The sequence below is a fragment of the Carcharhinus amblyrhynchos genome, chromosome 1 (genome assembly GCF_965287045.1).
Source record: "Carcharhinus amblyrhynchos chromosome 1, sCarAmb.v2.hapA, whole genome shotgun sequence".
NCBI lineage: Eukaryota > Metazoa > Chordata > Chondrichthyes > Carcharhiniformes > Carcharhinidae > Carcharhinus > Carcharhinus amblyrhynchos.
The window spans coordinates 72,956,936-72,979,718 of record NC_137324.1 but is presented as its reverse complement, the minus strand read 5'-3'; the positions used below and the strand labels follow the sequence as shown (position 1 = coordinate 72,979,718).

At 40.9% G+C, this 22,783-nt stretch overlaps 1 protein-coding gene across 7 annotated transcripts in view; it reads left to right on the top strand.

The window, feature by feature from the left end:
• The window catches only part of pcm1 (pericentriolar material 1), a 139,965-nt gene that overhangs the window by 35,223 nt on the left and 81,959 nt on the right, over positions 1–22,783 (top strand). For all 7 annotated transcript variants that reach the window (XM_080186843.1, XM_080186817.1, XM_080186860.1 and 4 more), the window contains 7 exons: positions 2,409–2,586; positions 4,683–4,792; positions 5,565–5,775; positions 7,213–7,411; positions 12,473–12,655; positions 18,910–19,094; positions 22,118–22,335. In XM_080186843.1, coding sequence (XP_080042969.1) covers positions 2,409–2,586; positions 4,683–4,792; positions 5,565–5,775; positions 7,213–7,411; positions 12,473–12,655; positions 18,910–19,094; positions 22,118–22,335 — 1,284 coding nt within the window. The remainder of the gene's footprint in view (positions 1–2,408; positions 2,587–4,682; positions 4,793–5,564; positions 5,776–7,212; positions 7,412–12,472; positions 12,656–18,909; positions 19,095–22,117; positions 22,336–22,783) is intronic.

Below are 22,783 nucleotides of genomic sequence, written 5' to 3'. Positions count from 1 at the left end.
TCACTTGAAGGAGGGAGGTAGGATCAAATCAGCAAGAGGTTTCCTTGTACATGTTTCTCCTGATGCCATGAGATGTCATGGATTCTGAAGTCAATGTTGAGAACTTCTGGGGCTACTCCCTTATCACTGAATAGTACTGGTGGCTACCCCTGTTTCCATCCCAGTCCAAAGGGCAGCATGGTAGTATAGTGATTAGCACTGTTGCTTCATAGTTCCAGGGACCTGGGTTTGATTCCCGGCTTGGGCCACTGTCTGTGTGGAGTTTGCATAATCTCCTCGTGTCTGTGTGGGTTTTCTCCAGGTGCTCCGGTTTCCTCCCACAGTCCAAAGATGTGTGGGTTAGGTTGATTGACCATGCTAAAATTGCCCCTTAGCGTCCTGAGATGCGTAGGTTAGCGGGATTAGTGGGTAAAATATGTAAAGATATGGGGGATGGCCTGGCTGGGATTGTGGTCGGTGCAGACTCGATGGGCCGAATGGCCTCTCTATGTACTGTAGAGTTTCTATGATTCTATGATCCCTTGCCAGTGAGACAGGGCATACCAGAATGGTGGTGGCAGAGTTTGGGATATTGTTTGAAAAGTATAATTCTGAGTATGACTTAGCTTGTCAGTGAGACAGCTCTCCCAGTTTGGGTGGGAGCCCTCAGGTATCTGTACAGAGGACTTTGCAGGGTTGAGTAGGCAGGGGTATGCTTTTATTGTGTCTGGTGATAATTTGTTGCATGGTCATCTGTCAACTTCATCTTGAAATTTTGGAAAGTGTTTGCTCTAACTGACAACATTTAATAGGGAAATTAAGAGTAACTCAATATTGTTCTGTAGCTGGCGTTAAGTATAGTTCGGAATGGGTAAAAGTGGCATATTTTTCTTTATTAAGGGCACTTAGCGAATGAAATGACAAATCTGTAACTTTGTGGACACAGTTGATAGCTTTTTATTTCAGATTTGTTTTATTTTAAATCCTTTCCAGTTGGGAAATATAAAACCTGGTTCCTAACCTAGTAACATAACTACTCTGATGTACATGATTTAGATTCCTAGTAGATATCTTCTGTGTCCTCAGTAAGAGCTTACAATCTTAAAGTGTTGTACCTAGATTTGAATATAATACCCCAGTTGGGGTCCTAACGTGTTTCATAAAGGTTTGGCATAATCTCTTTGTTTTTGTATTCTATATCTCAATTAGTAAAGCCAAGGATCTCATTTTTGTTTTAACACCTTAAAAGATTCATAAACATGTACTCCTTTGGTGCGTCTCTCTTTCTGCATCCCATTTAAAATTATATAATTTACCTATATATTGCCTCTTCTCAATCTTACTTCCTTAAGTTTTTCAATTTCAGCCCTGAAATAAAAATTTATCTAGCATCAATTCCATTTGAGGAAGAGTGTCAAACATCTGCCACACTTCATGTGAGGTGTTTTCTAATTTCTCTTCTGAAAACGCTAACTTTAATTTTTTGACTGTGCTCCCAGTCCTGGACTTCCAATGAACTGAAAGAATTTCTTTTCCTCATCTATCCTGTCTGTTCTCTATCAAACGAATGAGGTTTCTCAGGCATGACCTATCTTTTACAAACCCATTTTGGCTGTCTCTGATCAGCTGAAAATTTTCCAGGTCTTCAATCAGCCTACTTCAGTAATTTCTTGAGAACAGTTATTTGGCAAACTGGTCAGTAGTTCCCAGTTTCCTTTAAATAGTGAAGCAATATGTGATTTAATTTTGCTGACAAATCTGGTTGGCCATCTTAAATTAAAAGCACCGTTAATGTATCTAAATTAGAAGGTCTCTTTGGGGACAGGTTTTAAGTTGTGTTATGAAGTTTACACAGTGATTGGCTGACATTCTGATAACATAAAAAACCTATGTCATATATTGGCAGGAATTAGGCAAGTTTGTAACCATTGTTCCTCAACTTTTCCCACTGTAATCTTGGGCTACAAATAACGTAGGTAACATTGATGGAGGATGCTTCCTATTGGAAAAAAAGTCATGTAAGGGACTACAGTGGTCAGGGAAGGCCACCACCCTCTCAAGGGTAATTAGGGTGAGACAATAAATGCTACCCTAGCCAATGATGCCCACATCCCATGAATGAATAAAAAAAAGTTAATTTATATCATGTGTCTCCTTTAAAATGGAGAAATGTGATGAAGCAGCATACCACCTGCCCTTCCTAGGTTGATGTTTAGGTGTGTTTTGTGCTCTCTTTACCCCTATTCCTCATATCTTGTTGGAAGAATCTGCAAGATGCTGCATTTTAATATGTTCCTGTGTTCAATAGTTTAACCTGACTTCAAATTTGTAAGTGTAACCTGCAAGTTGTCAAATAAAATGAATTATTGGCTGATTAATTTTAGCTTTGTTTATCTTATTAACATCATACATTTCATGTTAATTTTCAGGAAGATGATCAACAACGGAATGCAAAAGAAGAATTGGAGAATTTGAAAAAGCAACATGATCTTTTGAAAAGAATGCTGGAACAGCAAGAACAATTGAGAGCACTTCAAGGAAGACAAGCAGCACTTCTGGCGCTACAGCACAAAGCTGAACAGACTATAGTTGGAATGGATGAATCTGGTACACTAAATATTAATATACAATAGGATGCATATTCATTCTGAAGTGAAAAGTTCTATTTGATATGTTTATAAACATATTGTAGTAAAAGAAAGAGGAAATTTTAGCAGAGGAAAGATTATGACTCAATGATTTCAGCCACTGTTTTTTCCTGACAGAGATACCCCCTAATCTGCATGATGTATGAATTCTACGTTATTATGTGGAATTATTGTTGGACGCACTCCCTAATTTGTTTCATTTGGATGGCTCCATGGTATGTGAAGAAACAAATTAGAAAGAGAAGCTATTCCTCAAAGAGGATATAATTTGAACTACTGTTGAGAAGAAAGAGGATTTCATGTTTTCGTTCCCTAGTTGCTTTGGCTCAAACTGTCATGTATCATGCAGCAATTAATCATCTTCTGGTGTGCTAATTTTGTTAATAAAGTTGATGGAACAAGATAATTCAGGTTTTGCTTATGAAAGGTATCAGGATATTTTGCTACTGTTTTATTAATCAGATTTTGTTGCTTATAACTAAATTTAGTAGATTGTGGTAACTCAGTTTGTCAAAATTTTCTTTTCCGATAACATAAGCTTTTAACTGAGTCACCTCTATCCCTTAGAGTTCTGTCTCAGTGCAGTGATGATGAAAAATCGATTGTAACAAGGGAACTGGATATTGTGGAAATTGACCAAATTGGACTGTGACAGGTAGTGGGGGGACTGGGAGGAGAGGAGAGAGAGGAGAGGATGTGTGTGTTTTTAGATGAATAAATGGTCTAATTGAAGCATAAGATTTTTAAGGGGATTTACGGGGTGGATGCTGGAAGGATATCTCTCCTGGCTGGAGAGTCCAGAGTTAGGCATCACATTCTCAAAATAGGCTGTTGGCTATTTGGGATTTGAGATGAGGAGAAATTTCTTCTCTTGGAGGGTAGTGAATTTTTGGAATTCTATACCCCAGAGAGCTGTGAGTGCTTAGTTGTTGATGTATTCAAGACAAAAGCGAGTAGATTTTTGGGTATTAGGAATTAAGAGATATGGGGATAGTGTGAGCAAGTGGAGTTGAAGTATGGGATCAGCCATCATATTGAATGGCAGAGTAGGCTTGCAAGGCTGAATAGCCTACTTCTCCTATTTCTTATGCTGTTACCGGATGGAGCTGACCCCTCACATTTTATAACAATACTGAATCTAGGGCCGAATATAGCATACCAGCAAAAAGGAGTTAGGCAATTTGTTAGGAATTCATTTTGCCATTCTGATTAAAATATGGGAAGGTTGGTTTATTGTCATTAGTGTTGTGATTGTGTTGTGTTTTGATTGTTTTTGACACCTACTTCACATTTCAATCAATTTGCTGAAACTTCACATTGCATTAACATCTTGAAACATGAGATTTCTGACAATTGTTTTTATAAGTACAAAACACAGCCATCACTATGATGCAGTGCTGAGCCCTATTAAATTGTATTGTTATGTATTGTCTTAATTGACCTACACAGATACTCATAAGGAAGAGGAAAAATCTTTACGGCCCATTGAGGTTTCCCTAACCTTGCATTGGTGTCACCCCAACTGCACAACTTTTTGGGAAAGTAAAAGATTAAAAAAATGACTCTAACACAATTGAGTGAAACTTGAGTGACGTCCACAAGCTCATATCGCTCTAGATAAATATAGCAACTTGTCCTCTAGCTAAATTATCCTGTTCAGCCAGAACATTGTCAACTTTATTTTAAAAGGATTGCAGTAAGCTGTGTCAACTACGTTTTGATTAATGTAAAATACAGCGGATGCTATATGTTTTGATTGTTTGCTCCAGAGGATAATGACTGAAAAAGCAAAATTATTAAGGAATTCCTTTCAAATAGGAGCGAACGGTGTTTCATCTGAAACCTGATTTGGTAGGTTGCATGGCCTCCTGGCCTGTAATATTTTTTGTGGAAAGGGCAGATGGTTCACTAAACTTTATGTTGTATAGTAGCTAGTATCATATACTGAAAATCCAGGTAAATTAGAACAGTGTTTTATTGTGGTACAAATTTCATTGCAAAACCCTTAAATGTATTTTGGTTCCAAAAATAATGTTTTTTTCTTGTCCCCAATAGTTGTAACTGAGACAACTGGTAGTGTTTCGGGACTAAGTATAACGTCCGAACTCAATGAAGAACTCAATGATTTGATCCAGCGATTCCATAACCAACTCCAGAATTCCCAGGTACAGAATCTCGTTATGAAGAATTGTCATTGTCAGAAAAATGAGCCTTTTTTTAATAGTTGTCGTCTGCCTTATATATTCTTCATTTAATCAAATAGAATGGCAGAGGAGGGGCTTGATGTCGGAGGGGGGGGGGAGCAGGTGGGGAAGAAGGCTGAATGATGGTTGTGGTGGAGAGGGATGAGGAACAGAGAGATAGGCAACAGAAGGGCAGAACAAGTTACAGAAGCTGAACAGAGGAAGAGTGAGACTCCAGAAGGAATGGGGATAAGTAGGAAGACAAGGATGGAAAACAAGGTGGAAGGGGAGGCATTGCTAAAGATGGATCAGGAGGTGAAAGAAGGTAGAATGTGATGGAGAGTGTTGATGTGCCATTTTTACTCCCACTGGGGCTATCCTCTGTGATGTGTACTTCCACCCTCAGACCCATCCCTTTTCCCCCCTCCATTCATTCATTCCTTTGTCCTCACCTAGCATTGACTGAAATTGGGAACTTAGCAGTACTGGGGCTACAAGTAAACCCTCTTCCCGCCATTCCACGGAACCAAGCTATTGCTCCTTTGTAATGAGTTGTATTTTAGAACTCAACCTAAAGGGTTTTTATGGTGAGTAGTCCAAGATGTGAGGGAATCTATAAAATTTCATTTCAAGCTGCATATCATGCTTGTGGAGCAAACATTCCAAAATCTTAATTAAAAAACATGTACAGTTGTTTTTGGTGAAATTATGAATCTGTTATTCGTTCTGGTTATGTGTATTTTTATAATTGCAGTCAGTTCCTGACAACAGGAGACAGGCAGAAAGCCTGTCACTGACACAAGAGGTGTCCAGGAGTAGAGGTTCCTCAACTTCAGAACATTTGTCAGAACAAAAAGTCCAGCTGGTTAATAAACTAAAGGTTTTGCAAGGCAAAAAGGAAAGAATGGATAAACTGCTTGATGAGTTGCATACACTCAGAGACCAGCATGTTAACAACAGTTCCAGTAAGTGCCAAGATTGCAATTTAGATAATATGATAAATCCAAGTTTGACTCAGTATAATAAAAATGTGTTTGTCTGGAGTTGTTTTACATGTAAATTTTGGGTTCGCACACCTGATCCTAAGCTTTATAAATAGAGAAAAAGAAGGCCTGATTTTATCATTTTCGTTCTAAGTGATGAATCTGAGCGTAATGCAGATTTGACTCAGAAATCTCCTTTCAGGCGCCCCCGTACACACTCAGCCTGAAAAAAAAATCGGTGGTAAAGGAGGGAAATGCTGATAAAGTTGGGCTGGCAGTTCATTAATTCAACTTAAGTGCATGCAAATACATTTAAATTGCCATTGCGCCTGTTTCAGGCATGAATCAGATCACTGCCATTCCCGGGTTTCAGTAAAGTGACAATCTGCGTGGATCGCGGTAATGGCCTCACATCCGACTTTACCACATTTTGGGCGCAACACAATGGTAAAATCAGGCCCATAAGGTACAAAAGCAAGAAAGTTATGGTGAACCTTTGTTAAACATTGGTTCAACCTTAACTAAAGATTTGCGTCCAATTCTGGGCACCACACTTTGGGCAGGGTATGCAGGCTATGGAGCGGGTGTGGAAAAGATGAACGAAAATAGTTCCAGGAACAAAGATCTTCAGTTATGTGGATAGACTGGAGAAAGGTCCTTCTCTTAGAAGATTAAGAGGAGATTTGATAAGTGTTCAGAATCCTGAAGGATCCAACCAGAGCAGATATGGGAAAACTGTTCCGTTGCCAAGAACCAGAGGGAGCAGATTTAAAGTGATTGGCAAAAACAGCATGTGAGAAAAAAAATGCAGTAAGTGATTATGATTTGGAATGAGTGTGTAGTAGAAATAGATTTAGTTGTGACATTCCAAAGGGAATTGTTCAGCACCCAAAAGAGGAAATGTGTTGCAAAGTAAAAGGCGAATAGTGGAATTAACTAAATTGCTCAGGAAAGAGTTGACATGGACTCCAAGGGCAGAATGCTTTCTTTCTATGCTAAAACCATTCTGATAGTTCATAAATGGAATTAATTCATCAGATTGGCTGGAAAAATATATATCTTACACTTTTCCACATTCAACTTGCCATATAAATTGTTGTTGAAAGTGATGTAGACTGATAGTGCAGTAGAAATGTTGTTTAGCACCTGGGAGAGCACACTGTGTTAAGTCTATGTTTCAATGAGTTTATTGCTTCAATAGCTTGGTTATTATATCAATGTCAAACTTTCAACTCTTGGTTAATGGGTGAATAATGGTTATTTTTTTCCTTGACGGTGCCAAAGAGCTCAGCATTTAGTGAATATTTACATTTATTCATTAAAGTTTTAGTTCATGAGATTATATACTTGCACTTTAATGATAAAATTCGTTGGTTTATGTATAGACAGACAAGTCTAAATTTTGGTCTTGTTTTCCAGTTTCTTCCAGTGCTCCTGGTGCATCTTGCTCATCTCACAAGAGTGATCAAAGGAGTTCTGTTTCTGCACCAACAGAAGCTGATGCTGCAATCAACAGGGAACCCAGCAGCTTGGCCTCCTCAGCATGCATTTTGGATTCTGTACCCTTGCAGCATGAGAATAATGCAGAAGATAATGCTAATCCAAGGAAGAAATTAAGGTAAGACTTAAAACCAATTGTATGTTCCTCAGTTTATTGTTTACCTCCTCTTTAGATTTCCTTACATCATATATCAATTACAGTTGAGAAATTGTTTATTTAGACTGCCTCCATGCATTTACCTGCAGTACTGTGGAATGTAGATGAATAGCAGGCCATTGATTACCCTCAAATTTATTATCTCTTCTCTAAATCAACATGTTGGCATTTAGACTCTGCTCAGTAACTCCTACAATTTAAAGCTGAGATTAGAATGCAAGTAGAAAAGCTCTTTTAGTAACACCTTTTACTGCACTATTGTGCCAACATAGTAAATGCTGTTTTAAATTATTTGAAACTTGCTCGGAACTGCAGTCTTTATTGGCATTTGAGAAGAAATAAACGTGAGCAAAAAAAGTGATTGACAACAGGAGCTTGGTCACTGTCTGTGTGGAGTTTGCACATTCTTCCATTGCCCATTGTGGGTTTCCTCTGGGTGCTCCAGTTTCCTCCCACAGTCCAGAGATGTGTGGGTTAGGTTGATTGGCCATGCTAAATTGCCTTTTGGTGTCGGGGGGACTGGCAGAGTAACTATGTGAGGTTAACTGGATTAGGGCCTGGGTGGGAATGTTGTCAGTGCAGGCTCAATGGGCCGAATGGCCTGCTTCTGCATTGTCAGGATTCTATGATTCTGTTTAACTTGAGTGGATTTCATGGTCTGTTCATTGAGTGCATAACCTAAAGACACATTTTAGTACTGTTAGGGGCCAGGTCAAAAACTTCAAGGTATGTTATGAAGTTAGCCTAGATCCCAACTTTTTTTGATTTTGGCATAAGACGTTTCACTCCAGGTATGATTTGATTGACCCACTGGGAACCTTTTATTAAAACGAGCTTTATTTTGCCACAGAGCTAAGAACATAAGAACATAAGAAATAGGAGCAGGAGTAGGCCATCTAGCCCTTCAAGCCTGCCCCGCCATTCAATAAGATCATGGCTGATCTGAAGTGGCGCAGTTCTACTTTCCTGCTTTTTCCCCATAACCCTTAATTCCCTTGTCTGTCAAAAACCTATCTACCCGTGTCTTAAACAAATTTAGCGAGGTAGCCTCCACCACTTCAATGGGCCTAGAATTCCAGAGATTCACCACCCTTTGAGTGAAGAAGTTCCTCCTCAACTCTGTTCTAAACTGCACCCCCCTTATCTTGAGGCTGTGCCTTCTAGTCCTGCTGTCCTTTCTAAGCGGGAAGAATCTCTCTACCCCTACCCTATCCATCCCTTTCATTATCTTGTACGTCTCTATAAGATCCCCCCTCATCCTTCTGAACTCCAACGAGTACAGACCCAGTCTATTTAGTTTCTCTTCATAGTCTAACCCCCTCATCTCCAGTATCAGCCTAGTGAACCTCCTCTGCACTCCCTCCAAGGCCAAAATATCCTTGCACAAGTGCGGCAACCAAAACTGCACACACTACTCCAGCTGCGGCCTCACCAGTGCCCTGTACAGTTGCAGCAAGACCTCCCTGCTTTTATATTCTATCCCCCTCGCTATAAAGGCCAGCATCCTATTTGCCTTCTTGATCACCTGCTGGACCTGCAGACTGGTTTTTTGCGACTCATGCACAAGGACCCCCAGTTCCCTCTGCACCGTAGCATGCTGCAGCTTTTCGCCCTTTAAATAGTAATCCCTCCTACTATTATTCCTGCCAAAGTGGATAACCTCACACTTGCCAACATTGTACTCCATCTGCCAGGTCCTCACTCAGCCTATCCAGATCCCTCTGCAGACTTTCTACACCCGCTGCACAATTTGCTTTTCCACTCATCTTCGTGTCATCAGCAAATTTCGTCACTCTACAGTCAGTCCCCTCCTCCAGATCATCTATACAAATGGGTGGAGGGAGTGCAGAGGAGGTTTACTAGGCTGATACCGGAGTTGAGGGGATTGAGCTATGAGGAGAGGCTGAATAAACTAGGCTTGTACTCGTTAGAGTTTAGAAGAATGAGGGGAGATCTCATTGAGACGTATAAGATGATGAATGGGATGGATAGGATAGAGGTGGAAAGACTTTTCCCGCTCAAAAAAGACAGTAGGACTAGGGGGCACAGCCTCAAGATAAAGGGGAGGCGGTTTAGAACGGAGTTGAGGAGGAACTTCTTCACTCAAAGGGTGGTGAATCTCTGGAATTCTCTGCCCGTTGAAGTGGTGGAGGCTGCCTCGCTAAATATTTTTAAGACGCGGGTTGATGGGTTCTTGATAAGAGAGGGGATTAAGGGTTATGGGGAGAGGGTTATGGGGAAAGTGGAACTGAGCCACGACAGATCAGCCATGATCTTATTGAGTGGCGGGGCAGGCTCGAAGGGCTAGATGGCCTACTCCTGCTCCTATTTCTTATGTTCTTATGTTCTTACGTAAATAGCTGAGGCCCCAGCACCGATCCCTGCGGCACTCCACTAGTCACCAACCGCCAATCAGAATAGCACCCATTGATACCAACTCTCTGCCTCCTATTAGACAACCAATCCTCTATCCACGCTAACACCTTACTCCCAACTCCATGCCCCCTAATCTTCTGAAGCAACCTTTTGTGCGGCACCTTTATCAAACGCCTTTTGAAAATCGAGAAACCCCATATCTACCGGTTCCCCTCTGTCTACTGCACTAGTCACATCCTCATAGGAATCCAATAAATTTGTCAAACACGACTTCCCCTTAACGAATCCATGCTGCATCTGCTCTATCAAACCATTCCTTTCCAAGTGCCTCGCTATTTCTTCTTTGATGACGGATTCTAGCATTTTTCCAACTACAGACGTTAAACTAACCGGCCTATAATTCCCTGCCTTTTGCCTGCTACCTTTTTTAAACAGTGGTGTAACATTAGCCGTTTTCCAATCTTCCGGCACTTCCCCGGAATCCAGCAAGTTTGGTAAATAATCACTAAGGCATCTACTATCACCTCTGCCATTTCCTTCAGAACCCTGGGATGCATTCCATCCGGCCCTGGGGATTTGTCCACCATCAGTCCCACTAGTCTATCAAGCACTACCTCTCTAGTGACAGAAATCGCATTCAGGCCCTCAACTCCTTCCCTCCTCCTATCTTTAATATCCGGCAAACTATTTGCATCCTCCTCCGTGAAGACCGAGGCAAAAAACTTACTTAAGGCCTCAGCCATTTCCTCATCTCCTACCACTAAATCCCCCCTCTCATCCTCTAAGGGTCCAACATTCACTCTAGCCAGTCTCTTCCTCTTTATATATTTGTAAAAACTCTTACTATCCTTTTTTATATTTAGTGCTAGTTTAGTTTCATAGTCTATCCTTCCTTTCTTTATCAACTTCTTAGTCACTCTTTGTTGATTTTTGAACCTCTCCCAATCTTCTACTCGCCCACTACTTTTAGCCACTCTAAACGCATCAGCTTTTAATTTAATACTCTCCTTTATTTCCATCGATAACCATGGCTGATTATCCCTTCTCCTACATTCCTTCTTTGCCATTGGAATATATTTCTGCTGAGCACCGAAGAAGATCTGCTTAAAGATCCTCCACTGTTCCTCAGTCGTCCTACCGACCAATATGCGCTCCCAGTCTACATTCGCCAATTCCTCTGTCATCCTATTGTACTCCCCTCTGTTCAAACAGAGGACACAGGTCCGGGACCCTACTTTCTCATTCTCCATCTGCATCAAAAACTCAACCATACAATGATCGCTCGTCCCAAGAGGATCCCTCACAACAAGATCCCTAATTCTTCCTGCCTCGTTACACAACACCAGAGTGGGGAGGAAGGAGGAAGGGGGGGGGACCCAAAGGCCTCAGCCTCTCAATCTGCACAACAGGTTTGAGGTTCTTGCTCCCAGTGTGGACAAGAATGAGGGCTGTAAGGTTGATGAGCAAACTGCCCACGGTACAGTGGTGCAGACACAGAACAAAGAGGAAGAAATAAAGAGGAATGTAGTGGTAATTGGGGATAGAGTGGTTAGGGGTTAGGACTAAATTATAACAGAAAGAATTAGCATAATTTCTGCTAATTGAAATATTTAAACATAACAATGTATAATTCTTAACCACTACGATCACTTTAGTTCCAATTTAAGGAACAGACGTACATCATTCTTCAGAACCAGTTAGCATCAAAAACAGATTTGCTCACGTGGATGCTAGATTTCCAGCTTTTTTAATACCTTAGGACAGAGATCCAGAAATATACCTGCCTTTTGACTAATATGGTGGTCTCCAAAGAAAGATCCAACTTCAAGCAACAGAACTCCAGAGAAAGATTCTGATTTTCTGGCAGATCCCAGCTTCCAATCTCCAGAGAAAGAGCTACTTCTCTCTACAGCTCTCAAACAGGAACTGAACTAAGCTTTTCTCTATGAATTTAGGCTTGTCCAATTGCATGACCTTTCCTGTCAAAACCCTAATCAAACCCTCTCTGAAAACCCCAGGGGAAAAGACTAACCATGCATTCGACCAGATTAAAACAAACATTCTAGCCCTTGAGATCCATTATGCCCCTACAATAACAACAGGGGATACCAGTTATAGACACAGTGGCACCAATAAATAGAAGGGACTGCTAAAAAAAAACCTGCATCAGAAGCATAACACAAATACATTTCTTAAAGGCACAGTATTAATTTATATGGCAGTCAGAAAAATATTGGTAAAGTTTGAATGAACTGATAAAACTGTGCAGAAACACTCCTCAAAATTTATCAGAATAATCAGTATTGAATTGCTCACTGTTGTTTTTTTGATGTGTAATTAACTGTGCAAGCTATTTCCTGCTAATGGTTATGAAGTTAAGATTGTACAGCTGACAGGACTCTAGAATCCCATTCATTAACTATTGCTAGTAGATGGGCCTGGTTTAGGGTCTACTTTGAATTAACAGGGCTCTTACGTACAACTCGTCTTCAATTTCAACAGCTTGATGGCCTGTTGATAGTTTCATGAGCTTATCAGTGATCCTCTTGATTTAGTTCGGATTTTTCATTCCAAGCTAAAGTTTTAATAATTCATTTTATTCTGAAACAAAAATATGCCATATAAACTGTATAAAACTTCTTTTAGGAAACTCAAGGAAGTTCACAAGAGGCTAAATGAATTGCGTGAATTAATTGATTACTATCAGCAGACTTCAGATATGATGACTGATGCTGTTAATGAACATACAAAAGAGGATGATGATGAGACTGAGGAAGAATCCTTGTACTACTCTGAGCAGGGGAATCCAGAAACAGCCACAAACATCAGGTGGGGAAAAAATAAGCTTTGGAATAAATGTTTCTGCTTACTAAAGTATCTTGAGGGAATGGAAAACGGAAATTGCACTTAAGTTAGCGTGGATTTATTAATAAAATGTAGGATTGAGATGAGAAAACATTGTTCTTTCCAATACAATATTAGTATTGCTGTTAATTTGGATGGGCTAGTATGTTTTAAGAACATAAGAAATAGGAGCAGGAGTAGGCCATCCAGCCCTTCGAGCCTGCCCCGCCATTCAATAAGATCATGGCTGATCTGTCGCTGCTCAGTTCCACTTTCCCGCCCTCTCCCCATAACCCTTAATCCCCTCTCCTATCAAAAACCCATCAACCCGCGTCTTAAAAATATTTAGCGAGGCAGCCTCCACCACTTCAACGGGCAGAGAATTCCAGAGATTCACCACCCTTTGAGTGAAGAAGTTCCTCCTCAACTCCGTTCTAAACCGCCCCCCTTTTATCTTGAGGCTGTGCCCCCTAGTCCTACTGTCTTTTTTGAGCGGGAAGAGTCTTTCCACCTCTATCCTATCCATCCCATTCATCATCTTATACGTCTCAATGAGATCTCCCCTCGTTCTTCTAAACGCTAACGAATACAAGCCCAGTTTATTCAGCCTCTCCTCATAGCTCAACCCCCTCAACTCCGGTATCAGCCTAGTAAACCTCCTCTGCACTCCCTCCAAGGCCAAAATATCTTTGCGCAGGTGCGGCGCCCAAAACTGCACACAGTACTCCAGCTGCGGCCTCACCAATGCCCTATACAGCTGCAGCAAGACCTCCCTACTTTTATATTCAATCCCCCTCGCTATGAAGGCCAGCATCCCATTCGCCTTCCTGACCACCTGCTGCACCTGCAAGCTGGGTTTTTGCGACTCATGCACAAGGACCCCGAGGTCCCTCTGCACCGTCGCCTGCTGCAGTTTTTCGCCCCGTAAGTAATAGTCCTTCCTACCAAAGTGGACCACCTCACACTTGCCAACATTAAATTCCATTTGCCATTTCCTGGCCCATTCGCCCAGCCTATCTAGATCCTTCTGCAGACTCTCCACACCCTCCGCACAATTTGCCGTTCCCCCAATCTTGGTGTCAACAGCAAATTTCGACACTCTACACTCGGTTCCCTCCTCCAGATCATCTATATAAATGGTAAAAAGCTGAGGCCCCAGCACCGACCCTTGGGGCACTCCACTAGTCACCATCTGCCAATCCGAATAGCACCCGTTGACCCCCACTCTCTGCCTCCTATTTGACAACCAATCCTCTATCCACGCTAACACCCTACCCCCAACTCCATGTCCCTCGACCTTCTGCAATAACCTCTTGTGAGGCACTTTGTCAAACGCCTTCTGAAAATCTAGAAAGACCACATCCACCGGCTCTCCTCTATCCACCGCCCTAGACACATCCTCATAGAACTCCAGTAAATTTGTCAGACACGACTTCCTTTTAATGAAACCATGCTGCGTCAGCTCTATCAAGCAATTCCCTTCAAGATGCCTCGCAATTTCCTCCTTAATGACAGATTCTAACATTTTACCTACCACAGACGTTAAACTAACCGGCCTATAATTCCCCGCCTTTTGCCTGGCACCCTTCTTAAACAACGGCGTAACATTAGCCGTTTTCCAATCATCCGGCACTTCCCCGGAATCCAGCGACGTTTGGAAAATAACCACCAAGGCATCCACTATCACCTCTGCCATTTCTTTCAGAACCCTCGGATACATTCCATCCGGTCCTGGGGACTTGTCCACAATCAGCCCCTCCAGTCTGTCGAGCACCGCCTCTCTAGTAACAGTAATGTCATTAAGACCCTCCAGTCCTACCACCTTTCCATCGCTAACACCTGGCAAATTATTCACGTCCTCCTCCGTGAAGACAGAAACAAAAAAGTTATTCAATACCTTAGCCATATCCCCATCCCCTACCACTAGGTCGCCTTTCTCATCCTCTAAAGGACCAACATTCACCCTAGCCAGCCTCTTCCTTTTTATATATTTATAAAAACTCTTGCTATCCTTTTTTACATTAAGCGCTAGCCCAGCTTCATAGTTTCTCCTACCCTTCTTTATCAACTTCTTTGTCAATCTTTGTTGATATTTAAACCTCTCCCAATCCTCTTCTCGCCCACTACTCTTAGCTACTCTAAATTCCTCCGCTTTTAGTTTAACACTTCCCTTCACCTCCTTCGTTATCCACGGCTTATTACCTCTCCTCCTACTATCCTTTTTGACCATCGGAATAAATTTCTGCTGAGCACCAAGAAAGATCTCCTTAAAGATCCTCCACTGCTCCTCAACAGACCCTCCCTCCAACGCGTTCCCCCAGTCCACATTCGCCAATTCTTCTCTCATCCTACCGTACTCCCCTCTATTCAAAGTTTTGTCAAACTTTTACTTCATGCCTGGCTCTGCTGGACTTCACCAGGGTGTGTTTCCTGACAATGGGTGCTGCAAATAGCAGTGTACAATTTGCCAATTCTGTTGCTCCTTACCTTAATAAATTCAGTGTTAAAAAAATCATTTTTAATGACATGGTCTTTTGAGGCCATGCCTGTGAGACTGTTATTTGAATGTGCATTTGAATCTGAAGCTCATCAATCACTGATCAAAAGCAAATAACTAATTATTGGATACTTAAAACGATCCATCTTTATTTAAGCTTCATTGAGCTTTTCTTTTAACAAAATTAATCATTTACGCAGTGCCTGCTTGAAATACTACATTTATTTTGATGTCTTTTTTATCCTGTCACAGGATGTGAGTGTTCTTGGTTAAGTCAATTTTTGGCAACTTTATAAACCTGTTCCTTTTACCTAATATAATCTTTAACTTGTTTGCCACAGTTTGATCACTTTTCCTGTTACGTTTTTGTGTATCTCAAAGGAATGTATATTTGTTGTGAACCATATGTTAATTCTTTAAATTGTCAATCTATGGTCGCATCTTTTTAATGTAGTTTCCCAATCTTCATACTCAACTTTCCCCTCCTGCCCTTTTAGTTTGTGTTGACTTAAGACTCCAGTTTCGTATGAAGTAACATCATTTTAAAACATAATGCAAAATTCCATCGTGTGATAGTCAGTCTTCCCTAAGGGCTTCTTTTATAATTAGATTACTAATCAGCCCTTTCTGATTGCACAATATTAGATCTAAAATTATCACGTCTCCTGCCAATGCAAAATGCCCATCGACATGTGTCCTTGTCTTGTGCAGTTGTTATCCTGCTCGTTCAGAAAGCTGTTAATATCTTGATTAATCATAGAATATAATTTCGGTACAACATTGTGGGCCATAATACATTTATTATTGAGCAAATGAGACAGTATAATTGAACGCAATTTGGAAAGGAGAATTTTTTGAAAAGGCATTAATATAATTGTAAACAACCTGTCGGGGTGACTGAATTGAAAATCTAAATATGCTGATGCTGCAGCGCCCACTCCAGGTTCTAAATCTTTGTTTTATCTGGTGAGATTGAAATGGATCAAAGATGGTGTAGCTTCCTTTTTCACATTCAGGATAAGAGTCTGTAACACAGTAAACATGGCAGAGACACCCGAGAACTGCACGTATTTGGTTCTGGCAGCAAAGGTAGCCAGCTAAAATAACCTGTTCTCAAATTGGTTCCTCAACAAACAGTTCTAGAAAATAATTCCAGCAATTTGCTCTCCACAGTCTTGGTGTTAATTAGGCTTACCCAGTTGATTATGTAGATTGAAGTCCCCCAGTTTATCATTGTATTGCTATATTATCTTTGTTACATGCACTGCTATTTTCCTGGTTTCTGTTGTTCTCTACATTACCATCACTTATTGCTTATAAACAACTCCCACCAATATTTGCTGATCCTTGGTGTTTCTTAATTCCCTGTTAAGTGATTCTACATTTTGATCACCTGATCTATGATCCTTTCTCACCAATGTATTGATCTCATCCTTTTTTAACAGTACTACCTTGCTCCTTTTTCTTGCCTATCTTCCTAACTGCTAAATAGCTTTGAATATTCAGTCACCCTGCAGCCATGTGTCCATAATGGCAGTTTGATTGTACCCATTTACCTCCATTTGTGCTGTCAATTCATCAATAGTGCTGTGAATCTGTCAGTGAAGAAGAGCAGGTGCTATAGATGATGGACTGGGGAACCAGAGTGACAGAAAGGGAACAGTATCTTCAGAAAGCTTAGCTTTCTACTAAAGGGCAAGATAACTTGCCCAGTGCAGAGGCTGGTGGGTTGTGAAGTGAGGTCACGGTGAACCTTGTCGCAGCATTGTGAAGGGTGAATAAAAGCTGGCAATTAGGGAGAGCAATGGATTTGGTTGAGGGCTTGATTAACTGTATCTCGGAACCTTGGTTGATGTGGAAGGTGTTGTCTTCAGAGCAGGTATTCCAGAGATGGAGACACTTTGAGAACCATTCCCCTAGATTAGAAATTTATGCATGTCAGTACATTATTTAAGAATGATGACAGAGAAATAGTGAATAACAGGCAAGTTACCATAACATTTGTTGCTGCAATCCATAACAAATGTGTCTGAACACATTGAGTTTTCAACTGATCAAAGTCAGCCCGTCTGGATTTCTTTTTGTTCAGAGGATGTGGCAAGACCAACATTTGGAGCCGATCACTAATTGCATTTAAGAAAATAATCAACAAGGCCAGTGGAATGCTGATGTTTTTATCTCGAATATAGTAGAAGGGGTTAGAAATCATGCTTCAGCTATACGTAGCTTTGTTCAGACCAGACCTGGAGTACGGTGATGAGTTCTAGGCGGCACATCTTAAGAAGAATATACTGACTGTGGAGGGAGAGTTGCTTTGCTTTACCAGAATGATACCCACACTGTAAAGATTAGGTTGTGCGAAGTGATTACACATAAAGGGTTGTGTTCCCTGGAATGTAGAAGACCAGGGAGTCATTTGATTGAAGTTTTCAAGTTATTAAGGAGACCAGAGAGGGTAGATTGGGAGAACCTAGTTCCACTATTTGGGGATTTGGGACTGGCAGAGATATCACCAAAATCATTGGAACCAGAGCTTTCAGGAGTGAAATTAGTAAACACTTCTTCGTGCAAATTCTATAAGAGTTTGGAACTTGCTAAATCAGTTGCTAATTGATATTTCAGTTTTTTGTTATCTGAAGTTATTATGGAATACCAGGCAAAGGTAGAAACGTGGAGTTGTTTTGTTATTAGCCATGATCTCATTGAATTGCGGAACATGTTTGAAAGTGAAAATTCCTGTATTGTCGTGGTGAGGAGTGATGTTATTGAGGAATTGTATGTCTATCTTGAAAACAGGTCAGAAAACTCAATTCTGTTCGTCAAATGTAGCTGGATAAAAACAGGACAACAGAGTTAGAAATGAAGGTTGGAGTAAGCTCACCAAGGCAAGAGTAGGTGGAAATAGTTGACGGATTGAAGTCTGGTGGGAAGATCTCCAGAGGAGGTTACCAGTGGTCGAGAAAATGAAGGCTTATTGTTCAATTGTGGAATCTTGGCTCGGAGGCAAGCAGGATTTTTTTGTGAGAATTAGCATAGAACTATGCAAGTTTATGGTCTTGCTCCCATGGAACAACTTTAACTCCTTTTGCTGGCACGTTTAATGGTGCCAGTTGAGAGGAGATGGATTCAAAAAGTGGAAAGACTAATATTAGAACATAGAAAAACTACAGCACAAACAGGCCCTTCGGCCCACAAGTTGTGCCGATCACATCGCTACCTACTAGACTTACCTATAATCCTCAATCCTATTTATTCCCATGTACTCATCCATATTGCTGATACCCTGCTAACTGTTCTTAAAAAGATGGTGAATTTTGGTGAATTAGTATCCTAAATGTGGACAAAAGAGGCAGATGTCCATAAGGAAGCCTTTTGACCAAAATAAATTTTTTTGACATTCATTGTTGGAAATTAGCAACAAAAAAGTGAGTGCGAATGGTTTGAAGAAAGCATCATTGCTTGAAGGATTCTTCATTTATAAAGTTTGAACAATTTTACACCATTTCATTTAATGTCTAACAACCTGTTTTCAGAAGTGAGTGGAATTATTGGTTGGAAAAATAAGTATCTAATATGTATTTTTCAGTAGTTTTGGAAACCAGTGATTTGTTTCTGTGGGTAGGTTTATAGATTTTGGTTGGAGCTTAACTATAAATATTTGTATAAAGGTGTTATTATAAAAATGATATTTAAACCAAAGCTTACATTTATATTTAACAGTTATAATGTGTCATTCCCATAGAAATCCACAAAGGTGTAATTGGACAGATATCAGTAGTGCTTCCAGGATGGTGGCACTAAATGGAACCAGTAGCCGTAATGGGAGACTGCTGAACACAGACTGTGAAATCAACAATAGGCCGACAAATCTACAAGCTTCGAATGTGCCAGTTCCATCAGATGAACCTCACATAAGCTACGCTGAGTGTAAGATCAATAGTTAAGCAAATTATATAATGATCAATCATTACCTGTGTGAAGAGGCCAGTACTCAGATAAGTATTTTTTCCTGTACACCTCCAACATCCATCAATAACATGCCAGGTTACTGCAAATTACATTTTATTATTGCAAATTTTGAAGGGCATACTGTCAAAACATGGTTAGTAAGTTTGCAGATGACTGCAAAATTGGTGGTGTTGTGGACAGTGAAGAAAATTACCTCCAATTGCAGCAGGATCTTGATCAGTTGGGCCAGTGGGTTGACGAATGGCAGATGGAGTTTAATTTAGACAGATGCACGGTGATGCATTTTGGTAGATTGAACCAGGGCAGGACTTACTCAGTTAATGATGGGGCGTTAGGGAGAGTTACAGAACAAAGAGGTCTAGAGCTACATGTTCATAGCTCCTTGAAAGTGGAGTCACAGGTGGACAGTGGTGAAGAAGGCATTTGGCATACTTGGTTTCATCGGTCAGAACATTGAATTCAGGAGTTGAGATGTCTTGTTGAAGTTGTACAAGACATTGGTAAGGCCGCACTTGGAATACTGTGTACAGTTCTGGTCACCTTATCATAGAAAGGATACTATTAAACTAGAAAGAGTGCAGAAAAGATTTACTAGGATGCTACTGGGGCTTGATGGATTGAGTTATAAGGAGAGGCTGGATAGATTGGGACTTTTTCCTCTGGAGCATAGGAAGCTGAGGGGTGATCTTACCGAGATCTATAAAATAATGAAGGGCAGAGATCAACTAGATAGTCAATATCTTTTCCCAAGGGTAGGGCAGCCTAAAACTAGAGGGCATAGGTTTAAGGTAAGAGGGGAGAAATACAAAAGTGTCCAGAGGGGCAATTTTTTCACACAGAGGTCTGGAAAGCTACCAGAGGGAGTGGTAGAGGCGGGTACAATTTTATCTTTTAAAAAGCATTTAGGTAATTAGATGGGTACGATGGGTATAGAGGGATATGGGCCAAATGCCGGCAATTGGGATTAGCTTAAGGGTTTCTAAAAAAAAGAGGGCAGCATGGACAAGTTAGGCTGAAGGGTCTGTTTCCATGCTGTAAACCTCTGACTCTAAACTCTTAAGGTGCTCTGGATGCATAGAAATGCCTTTTTTTATTTCTCATACTTCCAGGTACCATCTGAGACCTACATTGAGATGTAGTTGGATCCTCATGCTTTGCAAAAGATTCATGGCATTGAGGTGGTGAATGTCCCATTGCACCTTGGGCCTGGCACAGAACCATAGATGTTTGCAATTTTAAAGCCTGGTGTTGGCTCCCATTTTACACTGGGGTGATATTCTGATGAGAAAGAATTGGCATATATTGCTGTTGTGAGAGATCATAGTACCAGCCAAGTAGATTCTAGTTGATGTTTTTCTTCTAATCAGAATTGCTGCTCTGGTGGCAACTATCAGGTCATGAAAACTCAGTGATGGTTGATGCTGCAGTCTGGAATTCGCTCTGAATGCTTCATTCAATTCTGACCCATAATTGCTCCAGAGGTGCTTGGGCAGTAAGATCATACAGTTATTTATGTCATAGAATGCATCCATTTGACCCATCGAGTCTATACTGGCTTTCAACAGAGGAAGGCAGTCAGACCCATTGCCCCCCACTTGATTCCTCCTTAGCCATAAGAGGCACCAAATGCTCTTGGCTGCTAATAGAGTCATTGGGCCCTATTTTACCATTCTGATTCTAAGTGCCAGGCAGACTTGAAACTGGGAATGTTTCAGAACCGACTTTTAGACCCATTCTGAGGTGCCTCCGTACACACTCTGCCTGCAAAAATATCAACGATTTCGAATCGCACTGCAGAAGCCTGTGGGCGAGGCTAAACACTGCAGGTCTGATTGGCGTCTCCAACTGTGCATGCGCAGGAAATAAAATAATAGAATGCTGCTCCCCTGCCACATCCCTCCCAAGCTGGCCCCCACAGACATTACCTCACCCCCACAACATTACTGACCTCCTTATCCCCCCGTCACCCAGATTGATCACAGGCGCGCGCGCACACACACACACACACACACACATCCCTCCCCACCAATCTCTGGCAGAGTGGCAGGGGACCTCCTCATCCTCCTTCTCTCTCTCTCTCTCTGTTCCCTCCCCCCCATCTCAAGCAGAAAGCTGTCAGATGCTAGGCATCTACTTCCTCTACACCTGAGAGCTCCACTTATCAGCCATTGAACATTCTTGGGAATTCAGTACATGATCTTGCTTGTGATGTTTTTCAAACATTTTTCTTTGCATGGGATTAGTGAGAGTTCTGTATCCCATTACTCCAAAGCCATTGACAAACAATTTGGAAGATGACTTAACCATTCCTAATTGTCTAGCTTCCTTATATTCTGAATTATTCAGTGCCACATTCTCCAGAGCACCATTTACTTGCCCTAGGTAAAAGTATTTGAACTAGTAATGGGAGTCAAATAAGAAGTTTTGCATGTGGTGACTTAGGTCACATGGCACTGATGAAGCATGTAGCAGGGCCGCTGGTTGGCTTGATCTTCTCCATTTGTCGTATAATCATCATTAAGAAGAAATATCTTTCCTATTGCTGCAACTCTGACTTTTATCTTCTTCCTCTGATCCTCATTCGTATGATGAATCTGCAAAAAAGGAAGATAGAAGCTAAGTGCATAAGCATTGCCCCCTTGGGATTAAAGAAACACAGAGTGCTGGTAGCTTGTGTCTTTGTGGAGCACTGTCGGAAACCAGGGTGACCGCTTAGATAATATTCCACCAATCTTGCCATCTCCCACAACTGACTGGAAAGCAGTTGATGGAGTGAGTTGTATACTATAATGAAAAGCCTTCAGATTACTTCAGACTGAGGATAAATTAGGATGCCTGAACCCCCTTTTGTATATCCTGAAGTTTGAGTTATAGCTTTCTTTCTAGTATGCAAAATGGATCACTCTTAATGTCTGTAACTTTTAAAAAGGTGTTGGCCAAAACAGCTGTATAATGTTTGGTATCTTCTATTTACTGCATAGGTTCTCACTACAATGATGAGAAAGGTGAAAGTAGGAATGTTGATGAAGCACAACATGAAACCCAAGGGGATAATGCAAGTGAGGGCACTATATCGAGTCGGCGAAGTAGTTTCGTTGAAGAAGCTGACCAGGATTTTGAAATTCAACAGAAAATTAACAGATTAAACGCTGCTAAACAGAAACTTAGACAATTGCAGGAACTTGTTGCCATGGTACAAGTAAGAACGTGAGATTTTGCTATCCATATTTAAACATCATGTTGAATGTGAAACAAGTGGATAAGTTGTACACATTTGTTTTCACAGTTGCCTATAGATTCAGCTGAAACACACAGCTGGCTAATGACCTGTTGTGAAGAATTACAAAATACTGTAATTTGCAGATTCATTCTCAGATCTGTGAACCTACAGAGAAATTAACAAATCCCACTAAATCTTCATGTTTCAACATTTCATTCATGTTTTCCTCTTTATGTGTGTCTTGATGGTTGTGAATCATAGCAAAGTACAGTCTTGTGGGAATGAGCAGTTTTGTTTTTAGTATGGTTAACAGGATTTCTAAGAAAGCAGATCCGAGCTGACTGACTTTTTCCCCTTGCCTTGGGATGCTGAGGAAATAAGTTACTCCACTGCCTTAGATCTGAAAATCTTTGTGACTATTTGATGT